Source organism: Equus asinus, chromosome 2, assembly GCF_041296235.1.
Source record: "Equus asinus isolate D_3611 breed Donkey chromosome 2, EquAss-T2T_v2, whole genome shotgun sequence".
NCBI lineage: Eukaryota > Metazoa > Chordata > Mammalia > Perissodactyla > Equidae > Equus > Equus asinus.
The window spans coordinates 95,954,686-95,971,512 of NC_091791.1; the positions used below are offsets into that span (position 1 = coordinate 95,954,686).

Below are 16,827 nucleotides of genomic sequence, written 5' to 3' on the forward strand. Positions count from 1 at the left end.
AACTGAGTTAACAGCTACCTCAGACTAGTTTGCAACAAACCTAAAGTCAACCACAAACTAAAGACCGTTTTCACACAAGTAACTGCTTAGAAATGTACCTGTGTGCAATGATTTTTTAACCTAAATATAGTACTTTACTCTCGTAAATTTATATGTGGAGCATAGAGGGAATTGGAAGTTTTTAGGGGCATTTATGAGAACAGAAGTGTTGGGGATGATTTGATAGCTTGCTTTCAAGTATCTAAAGGCCTGTGTTACTCCAGAAGTAAAGCCAGAGGCATGGTTTTATAACAAGGAATGTGATCTAAATACAACACAAGAAAGCCCGGAAGAGCTGACAGGTAGAGGCAATGTCGTATTCATTTGCCTACCAAAGAGCCACCCGGGCAGTAGATCTCCACGGGGAGCAGGCGAGTTCACATATGCGCGCACACGTGCACACGCACGCACGCACACAGGAATGAGAACTCCTGCTCCTCCCTGGGGAAGTGGGCTGCTGCAGCCTCTCCTCTTGGATGTGGTGAGTGGGGTTCCATACTGCAGCAGGGGGTTTTAAAGCAAATAGCCTGTCAGGGTCCTTCCATTTCTGCAGCTCTGTGTTTACTTGATTAATTGTTATTTTCTGTGTTGTCGCTGAGGATAATAAATCTGATACGTATCAAGTAACTGCTGTTTTTTTTCTTTCCCATGTTCTAGTCACATAGTATATCTTAAATGATATTCAGAGGGTTGAAAAATTGTTTCCTGCACTTGTATGCAAAGTGCAGAAATGGGTCTTAATTCGAGTCTTACTGGTCATCTGAAGATGGTTTTATCAGTCAGTTAGATTCAGGACAGAAGCACACATTGAGTTTTATAGAGCGTGCCATGTATGAATCTAAGGGAAATGATGGTATCATAAGACCCTCGATGTTTAGAGCTTAAAGGAGCTGGTGATATCATTTTATCCATTCCATGTTCTTTGGGAGGGCCTACTTTAAGGATCTGGCTGCCATTCTTGAGATTTTATCAAGTTTACCCATGTACCATGTATATCTTCTTACCATGTTTACCAGCATATTCCAAGTGTATCTCCTTATATTACAAAAGGGGGGAACCTCATTATTAATATTGTTTTAGTCTACTTTGCTTTTTTATAATATATCTTAGATATTTTATTAGTACTGTATCTTAGCATATGTTATCACATTCAAATTTACTATATTCTTTCTCGTGGCTAAATAATTTTTATGAGTGTACCACAAGGTTTTTAAACCAGCCCCCTTCCTAATGGATAATTAGTCTGCTGTGGCGGTTGTTTCCCATTTCAGACAATGCTAGAGTGACCGTCATTGTGTTCTGTTGCGGTGGTCTCTTTTTTTGCCAGTGTAATCACAGTTACTGCTTCGTTTTAATCAACATTTAACATAAGTGAGCTTCCTGCATTTGTTCTTGCAGCAGGTATCTCTGGAGGGCCGACTCCATGCCAACATAGCTGATCTGGGGATCGTCCGAGTGGAGAGCAGAGAAGCCACAGTGAGCAGGAGAGGATGGGGAGCGGGGATAGAGACAGACGGGAAGGGAGCATGCAGAGGGCGTCAGCAGACCCTGCAAGTCCCAGTGTCACCTGGCGGGGTGGAGCTGGGCACATACAGCCTGTGCTCTCTCCCGGTCTTCTTACTGATTGTATCTATGTTGTCAAGGCACCTTTCCCCTCATTTGTCTCTTGTGGGTTTCAGTTGATGTTAATTTTAACCCGATTTCACCTGTCTGGATATTTGCAGGCAGGGCACCCAGGCTTTCCTTGCCCAGCCCTTTCACCCCCTCAGGAGGATCCTGGGCACAGACACTGGAGTCTTCAGGAATTGTCGCTTTGTCCTCTCCACCCTGGTGCACCCTGCTCCTGTGCGCCAGCCAGCTCTGCAGGAGAGGGGGACCCACTGCCTCTCTGTTCACTCCAGTCCTTCCTGCTGTCTTCTCCTTCTCTCTCAGATTTGGCACTTTTTACTGTCCTTCAGTAGAGGAAAGGCATGTGCATGAGATTTCAGTGACTCTGGAAAGGAGCAGAAATAGGATGAGTGTTGGTTGGCCTTGGAACAAGGTAACTCATCTGGGATACATTGAGGAGACATGGCCTAGAGGAGGAGCCGTGGCCTGGGAGTCAGGAAATGGGGCTTTCTCCACCACCGCTGGTTGTGATCTGGGACCAGCCTGGGCCCACCGTGCCCCTAAGACCCCTCGTCTGGGAAGTGGGTGAGCTCTGAGGGCTCGTGGGAGTTTCCTTTTATGTTTGTCTTTAAAGCAGGGACAATGCTGTTTTACGAGCAAGCTATAAAAGTTGTTTTCAGAACTTTAAAGAAATTCCTTCACGTTAACTAAAACAGAGACTATTTTAGAGATGGTTTTGTTTTCCAGATAAGGCATTTACCAGCCTGCTCTGGTGGTGAATCTGGAACCTGGGCTGCCCCCCGGGTCTCCTGAAGGCTCCCACCTGGGTGTACTTGGGAGGGCTGCTGCAGCCTCCTCTTCTGCCGCCTGAGCCAGACACCATGAGCCACTTCTCAGTGCAGAATAGTGCCGCAAAGGGTTACCACCCAGGATTGACTGCAGCGTGGACTGAATCATTTTCTGGGTTGCTGGTGTGGGACATACCCAGATTATTGGTAGAACGGGCCCTCGAAGGTAGTTGAGGTACCCCCTGGAAGGAAACTTCTCCTAAGGAACAGGAAACCAGACATGACAGAGTAATCCAGTAGCCAAGCCTTAGTCCAGAGGGTTGGAGGTGTGATCCTGTCACTTGATTTGCCTGTGGCCCAGTCCTGTTGCTCCCATGACCAAGACCTTTGGAAGGCAAGAGTAAAACCTGGCAGAGCTGACCTCTGTTAGACACTGCATCCCAAGCAATGTCTTATGCCCTCTGAGGAATATAGCATATGGAGGAAGCATTTCCCCTGCTTCAGAGGCCCCTGCAGTGTGTTGGCACTGTAACGCCACCAGGGCCTAAGGATCTGTGGTGCGTGTGAGCTCATGGGCTTGGGAGGAACAGCCCAGAGAAGTTGATGGACAGGTTCCAAATAAGGCCCTCTGTGTACTCGTGGGGACGGAGAGCCAGTGGGGTTTGGCTGTGGTTCCTCTAGCTCCACTGGTGATTCCGACCTGGGAAGCCTCGAGAAGGTAGTTTGCATCAGCCGGTCTCCTGAAGCCTTCTCCACAGGTGCTCCCTCTGCCTTTCGGAACCGTGACACAGTGGGATTCTTAGTCTGCAACAGGTGTCACTGGACAGAGCTTGTTGATAAGTTGGGAGCACACTTGTGATGGTTCGAGAAGACACATTCAGGTGCCCTGTAGAGTAAAGGAGGTTCTCCTGACAGCCCCTTTTTGTGGGTTTTCTATTTGGGGCCAGTTAGAAATGATAATCTTACCTCACAATATTTCTGGGGTCTTTGCCCAGACACTCAGTACATAAGGCCACTGGGGCCCATATTATGGAAATAGTCAACTCGAAATGACTTGCACATTATTTTGCTGACCTTTTTACAGCACTTTGTTTTTCTTAGAGCCAAAGGAACGTCTCCTGTGATGTGAGCTGAGATTATTTTACTCTAAAGATAGATTTCAGCAGTGGTAGCTGGTAAGAGTGGAAGGAGACATTTGGAAATTCTCTGGGTTATGTGTTGGATGGTTTTAATAAATAAAGGCGGCAGTAGAGAATTATATGATGTTTGCTGGGGATTGTTTGGTTTTCCTGAAAATGAAACAGACGAAAACTAAAGAATAGTTTTATAAACCATTTTGAGCATTTTCCAATGGGTGTTTAAAAGGACCAACCTCTGAATGAACCACAGCGTGTCGGGAGCCGGGAGGGTAGATGGAAGCACCCAGCCAGGAGGAGGCTGGCTGTGCCTGTTGGAATAAGGGAGTGATTTGCTCAAGAACAGATCTCCTCGGAAGAATTCGTGTGAGGACACCGCAGTGAAAGACACATTTCTTTATTCATTGTCTGATGTGGAGGGAAAAGATACAAGGAGATAAACCATGGGCTCTTTTACTGCCAGCTCTTTTTTGAAGGCTCTGAAATGGTTTATTAGTTGCAGTTAATGACATCTCTAAAAGACTCAAAGCACTTTAAATACCCATGTAATTTGTGTCAAATAACATTTTTAAGTAAACTTTTATTGATGCATAATAGGCATATAGAAAAGTATGCAAATCTTAAACCACGGCTAGATAGATTTTCATAAACTCAACATATCCAGTGTTATAGCATCCAGATCCAGGAGCAGAACATTACCCGCGTCCAGAACCATGTGCCTTTCCAGTTACTGCTGCCCGCACCCTCCACCCCTAAGAGTAGCAGCTCTCCTGGCTTCTGACATCGTAGATTAACTTGACCTGTTGTGAAGCTTTGCGTGAACTGAATCAGAGAATGTGCTCTCGTGCCAGGCTCCTGGTGTTCACCGTTCTGGCTGTGAGATTTGCCCGTGTCACTGCCCATGGCTGTGATTCATTTGCTCTCGTTGCTCTGTTGTGTGACTGCCACAATTTACCTCTCTTCCCTTGGTGGACGTTTAGTATTGGGCTGTTCCAGATGTTGCTTTGAGTATTCTTGTATGTGTGTTTTGCTCAATATTTGTGCATGTTTCTGTTGGAAGAGAAGTTCCTGTGTCATAGGGTAGACGTGTGTTTCAGGCTTAGTGAGTGTGCCAGTTTGTGCCTCCACCAGGAGCATCTGGAAGTTGGGTTGCCCCATATCTTTGCAATCGCTTGTTTTGTTTCCTTTGAGCCGCTCTGGTGCATATGGAGTAGTATCTTAAGTTGATTTCCCTGATGACTAATGAAGTTAAGCTCCTTTTCATTTCTTTATTGACCATTGATTTTTACTCATTTATGAAATGCCTGTTAAGTCTTTGTTTTTAGATTATCTGCCTTTTGTGTATTGATTTTAGGCATTCTTTATATATTCTGCATTAAAAGTCCCTGGTTGGATATATTTATTGCAGATATTTTCTCCCACTCTGTGGCTTACCTTTCTGCTCTCTAGTGGTATCTCTTGATGAACAGCAGTTCTTCATTTTAATATAGTCTAATATTTATCATTAGTGCTTTTTGTGTTCTGTTTAAGAAATCTGCTTACTCCAAAGTCAAGAAGTTGTTCTGTGTTATTCTTCTATAAGCTTTTTTATTTTACTTGGGAAATTTAGACCTATAATCCATCTGAAATTAGTTTTTGTAAGTGGTGTGAGATGGGGGTCCAGTTGTTTCTTCCATTGTGGATATGCCATTGACGTAGAATCATTACCAGACCTCCAGTGCGCTGTGGTGTCAGCTTTGCCTTGTGTCAATATATTGTGCATTCATTTGATTCTGTTAATGGCAGCTCTTAAGAAAAAGATCAAAAGTTCTTGCAGCTTGTGTCTAATAACTTTTTGTGGTAAAAATTACAATATTTTTTCTTCTGAAATGGTCATTCATAATCTCAACACTAACACTATTACAATTTTTATTTTTAGTTCTATTTCTGTTAACTTTTATTTATATAACCCTACCTACACAGAGTTTTGTATTTTGCTTTATCTGTGTCTAAGTAGTGTTCACGATTCGGTTTATTGGTGGCTGTGTGGCATCTTAGTACTTCGTTAGCCAGCCCTCTACTGCTAGGCGTTTAGGATGTTCTTAGTTGGTGATGACAAGTGTTACCTGGTAGAAATTTATTGATCTGTCATTTTATAAGAGGGTAGCAAATGAGAATGGATATATCGAGAGCCCCATCTTTGGTTATTTTTGTCTCTTTTTTGACTGAGTGCCCATTAATCCAACCCTCTGGGACGGATTCCTTTGTCCTTTATAAAGGGGTTTGACTGCTCTACAGTGCCAGTACTAACCAACTGTGCTTCCATAATATAAAATTAAAACCATAACTACTAATATTGAAAGTGATATTAACATAAAATATTCAACCCGTAGTTCTTGTTTCATTGATCTATAAAATGATCAGTCCATAATAACAGAACCACTTTACAAGCTGCTGCTTCTCACAGGGATGGAAAGCGCACACTGGAAAAAGCATTGGCTTGAATTAAAATGACCTACGTTTGCTTGAACTTTAGCTAGGATTCTATTTTTGTTCCTTTTTTCTCTATGAATTATATGTCCTTGGTAGGTTCTACAAGGAAGCTGTAACTTTCCCACATCAGGATGCAGACACATGGCAATCGTGTGAGAGATCTCAAGCTCCAAGGCTCAGGGATTGGAATAAATCATCAGCAATAATGTGACTGAGTTTTAGAAATGCTGTGGGGGCACTTACATTTACAAAATGCGAGAAAACTGAATGTGGGATCTTGGTCTAATTCATCTCTGTCTCCTCCATGGTGCTCAGCACAGACCTGTAAACGTGAGTGGTCAGTAGCTATTTGATGACTTAAATCTAAGAAGCTCAGGAATTACATGAAGTATTCCTTCACCAAGTGTTTGGAGCCTGACCCTCAAATAAGTCACTGTATTAGACTGTAAGGTTCTGTGGGCCCCTAAATTCCGTAGTTCCTGAGTTGACTTTAAGGAAAATGTTAACCGTTGGAAAAGAGATTGTTCCAAATGGTGAAGGACACAGGTGGCGTCAGGGGATGCAGGCAACACGGTGGCCTGTGGAAGGGTCTGGAGGTTAGGGTCTTCCTGTGATGGAGCAGGGCTGTCAGCCTAAGGCTGCCAGACTCCTCACGCTCAGGACCTTGATTAACCTGAAGAAACATTCCAGCTCCCCATCAGATAGGAATCCAAGACTCCCTCTGCGGGCATCCAGTACCGGGAAATCCAAGTCTGCCAGTCCAGAGGGGAGAGCACAGTTTCAGTTTCTAGGGCCTAAACTGATTAATACAAATGTGATGGATTTACGGCATAATCCCAGGGTTTATTGCTGTGTGGTAATTCAAACAATGCAAGTATTCAAGGCACAGAAGCAACAAGAAGGCTGTTTTTTTTACCTTCTGGTTTAAAAAAAGAGTTTTATAATCATAAAAATAGTATATGTAGTATAATGAACATCCACCTAGAAATGAAATTCAAAAATAAAATAATCTACTTAATTTCAAAACATCAATACAATACCCTAACTGTGATATAAAGGATAAATAAAAAGGGAATAATTTACATTAAAAGAAAGTACATTGCAGTCTATCAATGCTGCGGTTTGACTAGACCGGATGGCACAGTCGAGTCAGGTACTTGCAGTCACATGCATGTTACAGCTACGGATGTAGCTTGATGTGGATGTGTGGCAGTGATGACTCAGGTGTGTGAGTGGCTATTGATAAAATGGTGAACAACTCATTTTCAGAACAAAATTCCTGAAAATTCAGTGTATATTAAACTGTGCAAAAAAATACTATTATTAAAATGGAGTTAGATTTAAGCTCAGATCATTATAAACAGGTTTGTCCAGCAGAATACTCAAAAGCTGTGTGACTGGGGAAGGTTCCTCCTGTGGGACGCTTCCACACACTGTAAGGCCTGCCAGTAGTAGGCCCCAAGCAGAAATGCCCGACCGGGTACCAGGTTGCCTAGATTTCTACCACTGGATTGCACCTCTTTGTGTGGCATTCTGTTGATACACTGTTGTGCCTGTTGTCAACGCTGTTTGGGGATGTACAACTAGAAATCAAACTGGTGAGTTGCTCAGTCTGGACGTACTTTGCTATACGTTGCAGAAGTGTTCTCCCACGTAGTCGTTACAATTTTTGTTCCCATCTCCAGTGCATAAGGCCTAATTTTTCTGCATGTACTTGCCAACGCATGGTTTCTTCCGACTTAGACCAGTTGTATTGATGTGAGTATCTCCTTGTTTTAGTTTACATTTACCTTGTTATTAATGAGATTAAGATTCTTTTTAATATGTTTTTTGACTGCTTAGGGCTTCCTTTTCTTTCAGTGTCTTCTCTTGGAACAGCTTAATTCTTTGCCCATATTCCTGTTGGGTTGCCTGTCTTTTCATTGCACTAGTTTTGTTACTTTCTGAAGAAAGGAGTTATGAACTGACCCTAGCTGTTCTTCTTTTATTTGACCCCCAGCTAACGGAAGGAGCTCAGTGTGAAGCGCCCTTCTCTAGTTTCACTACTCCTTCAGCTTCTCCTTGGTTCTCTTTCTTCGATCCTTCCAGTCATGATCTTGTGTATACTTGTGATGAAACTGCCGTTTCATCCAGAAGTGACTCTGCTTTCTGTTTTTAATTGGAAATATTTTGAGTTTAAAAGTAGAAGAAATCTGGTTATAATTTACTGATTGTGTAAAGCCGTATCTGTTTCGTTTTTTTTTTAAGTCTTAAAACAAATTTCCAGCATTGTTTTAAACTGTACTAAGCATGTTATGCTTCTTACATGCTAAACCTTACATGTTTCCCCCATTTATTTAAATCATTTGAATTGGAGTGCACATCCTCAAGGAGCATCACTTAAAACCGTGTGTTGCTATATAAAATATAAATTTAAGTCAGCAAGACAGGAAACAGTGCTCATAAATGGACCTGATTGTTAATATGAATTTGAGCCTCATAGAGAAGTTATTACAACCTTCTTTACAGTTAACTAGTTAATAGTATATATAAAAATTAAATGTGCATTTCATACCGTACACCAAGAAATCTAAATTGATTAACAAATCTATTAATAAGACTACTCTTAGTACCATGACCGCTATAACCACTACTGCCACCACTCCCCTTCGTTAATGCTCCCTCTGTGCCTGGGACGTTAACTCTTTATTTGATTATCTTACTTAATGCTCACAGTCACCCTGTGAAAGTACCACGTGTATTATGTGCATCTTCTGTACGTGGAAACTTGAAACTTGGGAGGGCTTAGGTAGCTGGCACAAGGTTAGAGCTTTAACTGAATTCAAGTCCCTCTGATTCCAAATCGAATATAACAAGAATGCTTGTTGGCTAAAGAGAAGAATTGATAGCAGTTGCAAGATTCAAGAGAAGTGGAAATGAATGGAATAAAAGTGTCTTTTCAGTCTTGCGCATGCTCCACGCTGCAGCTGTGGGTCATGACTTTGGTTCCTCACTGGACCTGGACCTCCCTTGGTGCCCTCCCCACCCCCCACTCTCCTCCCATAGTATCTGCATAGTTATCTTGGTGCTTCTGTACGTCGACTTCTCTAGGACATCTGTAACTTTTCAGTTTCTCTTTTCGCGTAAACAAACCTGTACTTTTCCCATTATAACATTTATCACATTATATTGTAATCGCCTGTTTATCTGCCATTGTCTCCCTCCGGATTTTAAGCTCTGAGGACAGGAACTGTGCTCATGTTCATTTGTTCATTGAAGAAACTTTATGAAGTGCCTATTTGTGCCTGTGCCCTGAAAACGAAGTCATTGAAAAACTAACAGAAAGTTGAATAAATATTTACCAGTTCTTTGAAAGCACAGCTTTCTAAACTCTAAAGCTTAGAAACCAAATAGAAAAAGCACAAAAAGGTGCTAGAGAGAAAAAATAGAAGTAAACTAAAAAGAGAAACTATAGTCTGCAGGAAAAAAATATGATAAAATGTTTATTACATAAAGAACAAATAAAACGGTAGGAAGAAATTTTGAACCTAAAAGAAGATTAAGAAATGCTTTGAACCAAGTAATAATCTGCTTAGTTTTCCAAGTCAGAAACCTGGATTTTATCCTTGTTTACTGTCCTTTGTTCCCAACTCCTAACCAATCACTGAGACCTGACAGCCTCCCTCATTTCAGCTGTGTCCCTCTGTATCCACAGCTTTCAGAGTAAAGTCTAAACTTAGCACGATCGTATTCAAGTCCCTCGATAGTCTGTTTCTGTTCCCTCCAGCCTCGTGTCAGTCAGCCCCTCGCTGTGCTCTCTGCCCTGGGTGTTCTGAACTGCTTTGGGTTCCCAGAACACGCCAGGGCTTTATATGCTCAGTCCCTGGCCTGGAGCCCCCTTCCCCACCGTTCTATAACTTAATCTTCCACATCTATTTCTGTTCTAATAGGAAGCATTACTTTTAAATATTTTAATTGGTTATGTACTAGCCTCTGCAGATCCTTTTGTCCTGGTCTGATACACCGAGGAACAGCCAGAGGCTCCCTCACTGACGGCCGTGTGTTTGCTTGGAGGGACAGTGTCAGGTACATTCAGGTGCTCTGCTCCATCTCCAGCCACAGCTGTATTTCCTCTGCTGTTTTAAGCCTAGACCAGCCCTACGGGAATTTCCTCGGCGAGAGCTGGGCTCTGCTGGGTGAGGCTGTTCCTGCAGGAGTGGTGCTGGTCTGGGTCCCTGATGACCCTTTCTTGGGGCATAACTTGTGACCTGATAGTGACACTCAGTTAGACCTTTCTTACCTGGTTCAGGACGCTGAGGAGCAAGTTTTTACCTATTCTTGAATTTAGACAAAGGTAGCAAACCTACACATCTCTAAAAAAATGTTTTTGTTGTTTCTTTAGATATTACTTTTTCTTATTTACTGTAGTCTGTCTTCTGAGAAAAGGGTCCCAAAGCTTGATGTAACTTGCTTAAGAAGTATTATTAGCTGGTTATAAGCTCCATCTCTCCCTACAAGAGAAGCTTATGGGCTGCTTTGCTATCCAAAGACAGAAGGACCTAGGGCGGAAGGTGGTCTTCCAAGAATGGTTCTCACCCTGGGAACTTGTACTTTAAAAAGAGAGTTTTTTATACCCATCTGAATCCTCATGTCCCTTCCAAAGGTAGTGTTCATTGCTCTCCAAGCTCTCTGAGGCTCTGTCGATGTCCACGATGTGTAACTTGCATTTACCACAAAGATTTAAAGGAATCAGTTAGCTCAGGCTTATTAAACAGATTAAGAGGAACAGGTTGATGGTTCTCAGGTGTAGTAATGTTAAAGTTGGCGTGAAATAAAACTTTAGTAATTAGGAGACCGTATTGTAACTAGGGCATTAACATATTTTCCCACAAAACGTTTTTAGTTTCAGTAATGCTTTTATCCTGGCAATGAAAGGGCCCTTCACGAATCCAAACTTCCCTAAAGATGGTGGTGCTGTGCTCTGTGCAGATGACTGACGGGCTTGGGCCCTGGAAGTGCTGTTAGAGTTGCTGGAGGATTTCACCATCCTCCCACCTGCCAGTGTGACCTCATCTAGACTGATTCAGCCTGTGCAGTAGTTGTTGTTAAGAACAGAAGGGGCTGGCCCGGTGGCGTAGTGGTTAAGTTCAAATGCTCCACTTCAGCAGCCCACCATTTGCTGGTTTGGATCCTGGGTGCGGACCTATGCACTGCTCATCAAGCCGTGCTGTGGCAGCATCCCCCATACAACATTGAGGAGGATTGGAACATATGTTAGCTCAGGGACAGTCTTCCTCAAGCAAAAAGAGGAAGATTGGCAACAAATGTTAGTTCAGGGCCAATCTTAGTAACCAAAACAAAAAAAAGAATAGAAAAAATGTTGTCAACAGAAGGCTAATCCATCTCCCAGGCCTCACACAATATTTTCAGTCTCGGGTTGTAAAAGATGAGACATGAAAGATGTTCCTTAATATTGTTTGTATTTGAAATGCTTTTTAAAGGGAATTTTAGAGACCCCAGAAGTAATTTTGGCCTGACAGTGTTTACAAGATGCTGATTTTCGATTGAAAAGAATTTGAAGGTTGTGGTCTACAGCCTGGCAGGGGCGTGTGTACTGGTGGAAGCACTGGCGTTTACCGGGCTGTGTCTGTCACCCTGTCTGAGCTAGTGTCCACACACTTGTGTATCTGATTTTACTTGTGTGGAGAAGAATCAAGATCAGAGAGGACTGGGATCTCGTGTCTTCAATCAGACAAAAGTTACTGGTATTTGGATAAAAAGCTGGAATTCTTTTTTTTTGAGGAAGATTAGCCCTGAGCTAACTGCTGCCAATCCTTATCTTTTTGCTGAGGAAGACTGGCCCTGAGCTAACATCCGTGCCCATCTTCCTCTCCTTTATACGTGGGATGCCTACCACAGCATGGCTTGACAAGCGGTGCCATGTCCACACCTGGGGTCCTAACCGGCGAACCCCGGGCCTCCGAGAAGCGGAACGGGTGCACTTAACCGCTGCGCCACCGGGCTGGCCCCAAATGCTGGAATTCTTAGTGTTTAGTAAGTTGCTTTTGCTCCACATTCCTCAACCTGTTTTCTCTCTCTTTTGTTTAAATCATATGCCGTCTTTTGGATATACATAAAAAAAAAAACTTGCACCCTTTTCAATCCTTGGAACAAATCACCCTAATTTTGATTTCTTTTTTTTTCTGAACTATCACTTCTATCCCAGAAATTCTGAAATGATTCCATGAAGGAAGCACGCCATTCACGCTAACCCCAGTTGAAAGTGCAAATGTACTTTATGTGAAGGAATTATTCCTCCTCAATTGTTATAATTGTGACTAAAGCAACTGAAGTGAAAAGTCACATGATTTAAGCAGAAAGAAGGATACAAAATTATTTGGACTTTATTAACAGCATAAATTATGTGTGCCAATAGAGGAGGAAAAGAAAGAGGGAAATACATCAAAATGAAAATAGTGACAGTATTAGAATGGTGTGATTATGGATATACTGTTCTCTTTTCAAAATTGTACCTGATGGCATTTTTAAAACAAAAACTTGTTTTAAAGTATATTTTGTATAAATATCAAATTGTACCCTTAATAATTATCTGATAGTATATCAAGAAATTCTCAAAGTGATTTTTAAATCATTCATTTTGTTGCGATTCAGCCAAATAACCTTAATGGTTCTTTTCCTAGATTTTAAAATTATGTTTAAGAATAAGTAAAAATGCTAACATATAGTACAAGTAGTTTTTTTACTATCTTTGGAACATTTCTTTTTTCATAAAAATCTTAATCTTGATTAGGAATACTGTGGTATTGACTTTTTTCTTTTTGGGAGAAATATAATTGTGTTCAAAAGTCTGGGCATATCTAAATAAATAGCAAGAGTAGAAATGGTAATTTGAACAGCAAAATGTAAACTAGAAGTTCAGAGAGACAGTGTTCAAAATCTACTGACTGTCTGCAGCCTACATTCCTGGTGATTCAGAGGAAAGACCAGCGTTTATCTTGTCGTTGAAGCCATGTGCTGTGTGTGCAGGAGGGAAGTGCATACTGGTCAGAGGTCAGAAGCAGAATGGATGAGGTTTGAAGGGAAAGTTTATTGTGGGGTGTTCCTAACCCCCTGGCCTCACGGGAGATGTTGTTGTCTCTAGTAGATTTGGTGGAAACTTGGGCAGACCTGGAACTGTGACATCATGTGCCAGCTGGGGAAGTTAACAAGAAGCTGTGGCCATATATAGACCTCTCTGTGCTGGGCCAAGAGGTAGAGTGATAAGAAACGTAGACCTTGACCAAGTCATTGCACTGGAGGCACAGGACTGGAGTGAGCACCTTGGAAACTTCAGTCTGAAGAGGCTCTGTGCGTGAAAGGTCTAGAAATCGTGCCATGCGCCAAACAGTTAAAGGAGCCAGTGATGTTTAATGTGAGGCAGGAAAGGGCTAAAAGGATCTGACAAATACCTTGAAAGTCCGAAGGGTAGTTGGTCCACGTGAAGCAGCATGTTTTCTGTGGACTTTTGGAGCACTGAACTGTGTAGAGATGGGGGGAGATGGGTTAGCATCATGTGACGAAGATTTTCTTATTGCTGGAGCTTCCTCCAATGCAGTGTGGGGGTGAGTTCTGGATGCCCACAGGTGGGGTGCTGCAGGGGCTCCACGCCGTGTGGTCAGCCTCTAAGCCGCCTTCCAGGCTTGTGTGTGAGAAGCCTCTGCTTAATCCCCACCAGTGGACTGGAGCTTGTGTGGCATCCCGTCGCCCTGGCCCTTACATCGGCTTCTCAGCTGAGGGCAGCACAGTTGTTTCCTTTGCTTCCTTTCCTTCGTTGTTTCTAAGCTCAGGTCCAGTCGTAGAATGCTGAGTAACTGTCACTGCCCCTTTCTCCTATGTCACCTTCCCCTAAAACAGGTGGCTCCCTTTCCATGCCCTCCTCAATCTTTACCTTAACCCAAAAGCACAAAAATGGCACTTGTATATGTTTCTTCATCTGTTCTGAAATGTTGTCTGCCCTTACTCTGGATGTGAGGTTCAGTGTGACCCCTCCATCTCTCTCTCTCAGGCATTCTGTCTGTTCCCATCTGCTCGAAGACAAATACACACCCTGTAGAGTCTTATGCAGTCTTCAGCCAGGAGCCTGAAGTGGAGATGGGGCAGGGCCGGGAGGTGGGAGTTGGGGGGGGGCTGATGTTTTCTTCTAAACTCCGGGTGATGTGGAAGGTGGCTTAGGGTCACGTGCTCCATAGGAACATCAACTTTTAAGTCTTTAAATTCCCTTTACCCAAATGCAAGTAGATTTAGTAAAAAGGACTATTTTATTAGAGACTTATCAAATTAATATATTTTAAAAACTAAGAGTTAGAAATAATTAGTATTTTCAGACATATGTGTCTGGACATAATTATTTCTGTAGTCAAAGTAGGTATGTGTTAGTCCAGTTTGTTGTAACAGGATTTGTACATTTGGAAAACAAAAACTAGCAGAATTTCTCCATTTTTAACAGTAACTAAATAGTATCCAGTAAACAACTATAACATTTTTAAGTGTTTTTCCTCTGTCACATATATATTGGATTGATACTGTTATTTTTCTCATGTAAATTCAGAATTTATCATCCTTTATTGACCCTCTGGATCTTTTCTTCCCTGCAGGAATAGGAGGCCTTCAAGACTTTGTGCTGAAGTCTGCAACGCTGTGCAGCTCACCATGCTGCCCGCCATTTATACCACTCAGCTTTGAAGCCACCCCTATTGTGAGGGTTGCTGTTGAACCGAAACACCCAAGTAAGGTGACCTTTTTTAAAGCATATGGTGTTCATCACACTTTTTCAGTGTGTGCATTTAGTAATTGGTTCTTCACCGTTTGCCTCAGCAGTAGACTGTGCATCTTCATGCAGGTGCAAAATAGTGGTCTTTGCAGCTGTGACGCCATACAGACAGCCAGCTCTCCCAAGACCTTGTCTTGGGAACCTTGGTTTTAGGAGCATGGTGCCCCTTCTCTCCAGGGAGACTGCGTTCTTCTTCATGGCAGGACAGGCTCGTCTCTGCATCCTGCACAGCCCTGGCAAAGGTTGTGTCTCAGCAGAGCTCGTGCGTCATGTGACTGGTGCTTACAACCTTGTCCTAAGCACCTTGGTTAGGAATCCCTCATCTGCCTCGTGCTTCTGAGTTTGCTAGATGCTATGGACACGGAGCATCTCCTGTCTGTCTCCTGCCCTCCCCCTGGCTGTGTGATGCTCATGTAGGCCAGACCGTGGAATAACTCATCCCTGGTCTGGTCTGTGCCATGTGCCTGACCAGTCCTCATCAACTCTTATATTTCGCTTCCTGTGACTGTCGCTAACCCCTTATTCCCCATGTCTTTGCTGTTCCCAGTGCTTAGTGGTTGTCAGTGAAGAATTTCCAGGCTGTGCTTTCAGGGAACCAGAGAACAAATGGGTAAAATGGTAGTTTTCTGTTGAGGTATATGATGGCCTCATTGCCTCTGCATCTCTCTATCCCTCTTGTCTCCAGAGCTGGAGTCTTCTGAAAGCTCATCTCTGCCTCCAGGTTTTTTTTTCCTTTGGTGAGGAAGACTGTCCCTGAGCTAACATCCATACCAGTCTTCCTCTATTTTGTATGTGGGATGCTGCCATAGCATAGCTTGATAAGCAGTGCGTAGATCTGTGCCCAGGATTTGAACTCGCGAACCCTGGGCTGCCGAAGCAGAGTGTGCAAACTTAACCACTGTGCTACTGGGCCGGCCCCTGCCTCCAGTTCTAAGACATATTCTTAGCCATTGAGGGTCCCTGGGACCCAAGAGCAGATGCTTGGAGGACTGCTTCTGACCTCTGGGCCCAGTCTTAGCAAATAACCATCTGTCTGCCTTGGGCCTCAGAGACGCTCTTGCTGGGCTGTCATTGGGGCTGACAGGGCCGTGGTTGCTGCATGGATTGATGCCATCCTCTGTAATACCTGCTTCTTCTCTGGGCTTGTCCAGATCCTGGCTCTTTTATTAATGTTATGATAGATTACAACCTTGTGAGATTTCAGTTGTACATTTTTGTTAGTCATGTTGTGGGTACACCACTTCCCCCTTTGTGCCCTCCCCCCACCCCCCCTTTTCCCTGGTAACCACCGATCAGTAGATCCTGGCTCTTTATTGTTTGCTCTTGTCTTCTACCTGCTGGGCTGGCTCTGGCCATTGTCAACTGCCTCCAGCCCTAAGGAGCACATACAACACAAGGACACTCACTTTTATTTAAGTTGCGACATTTGAGTCTGGCAATGGTGGTTTATTCTTAGGTGTTTCTGGTATTTTTTTATATCTTATTTCTTACTTAATTTTTTTCTGTTCCATTTATATCTAAATGTTTTAAATAGAGATTAAAGAAATAATTGAGAGTTTAACCCATAATGTTTTACTAGAAATTTATAAGTTTTTAAAGTCTGTGTGACGGTTGTGTGCTGTTCTATGCTGTTATCCAACCAAGCAAGCCTGGCCCCAAACGGCAGCGACCCTGCCCCGGCTGTGTGAGGCCAGGGGTGCCGGTGCCCTGCGCACTGCCTGTGCCAGACGGATGCTCAGTAAGACCAGCTTCCTTTCCATAAATGAAGTATCCAGCAAGTAGGACTGTTTAGGGTTATTCATCCAGATGCCAAAGTTTATTTCTTCTTATGTGTATCGTTAGATTTGTCTGAACTTTGTAAAAAGTAAACTAAAATGATTAGAAGGGGCACTCAATTTTCTTCATAATTTTAAAAGAACTGTTGCTCCTTTTTCCCGTTAGGTATATTTTTGCTGCATTTACCCTGCATGTTCTT

At 43.0% G+C, this 16,827-nt stretch overlaps 1 protein-coding gene across 7 annotated transcripts in view; it reads left to right on the forward strand.

The window, feature by feature from the left end:
* Positions 1–16,827, forward strand: part of EFL1 (elongation factor like GTPase 1) — a 113,437-nt gene that overhangs the window by 68,439 nt on the left and 28,171 nt on the right. For all 7 annotated transcript variants that reach the window (XM_014827774.3, XM_070494142.1, XM_044760276.2 and 4 more), the window contains one exon: positions 14,677–14,808. In XM_014827774.3, the coding sequence (XP_014683260.2) occupies positions 14,677–14,808 (132 nt within the window). The remainder of the gene's footprint in view (positions 1–14,676; positions 14,809–16,827) is intronic.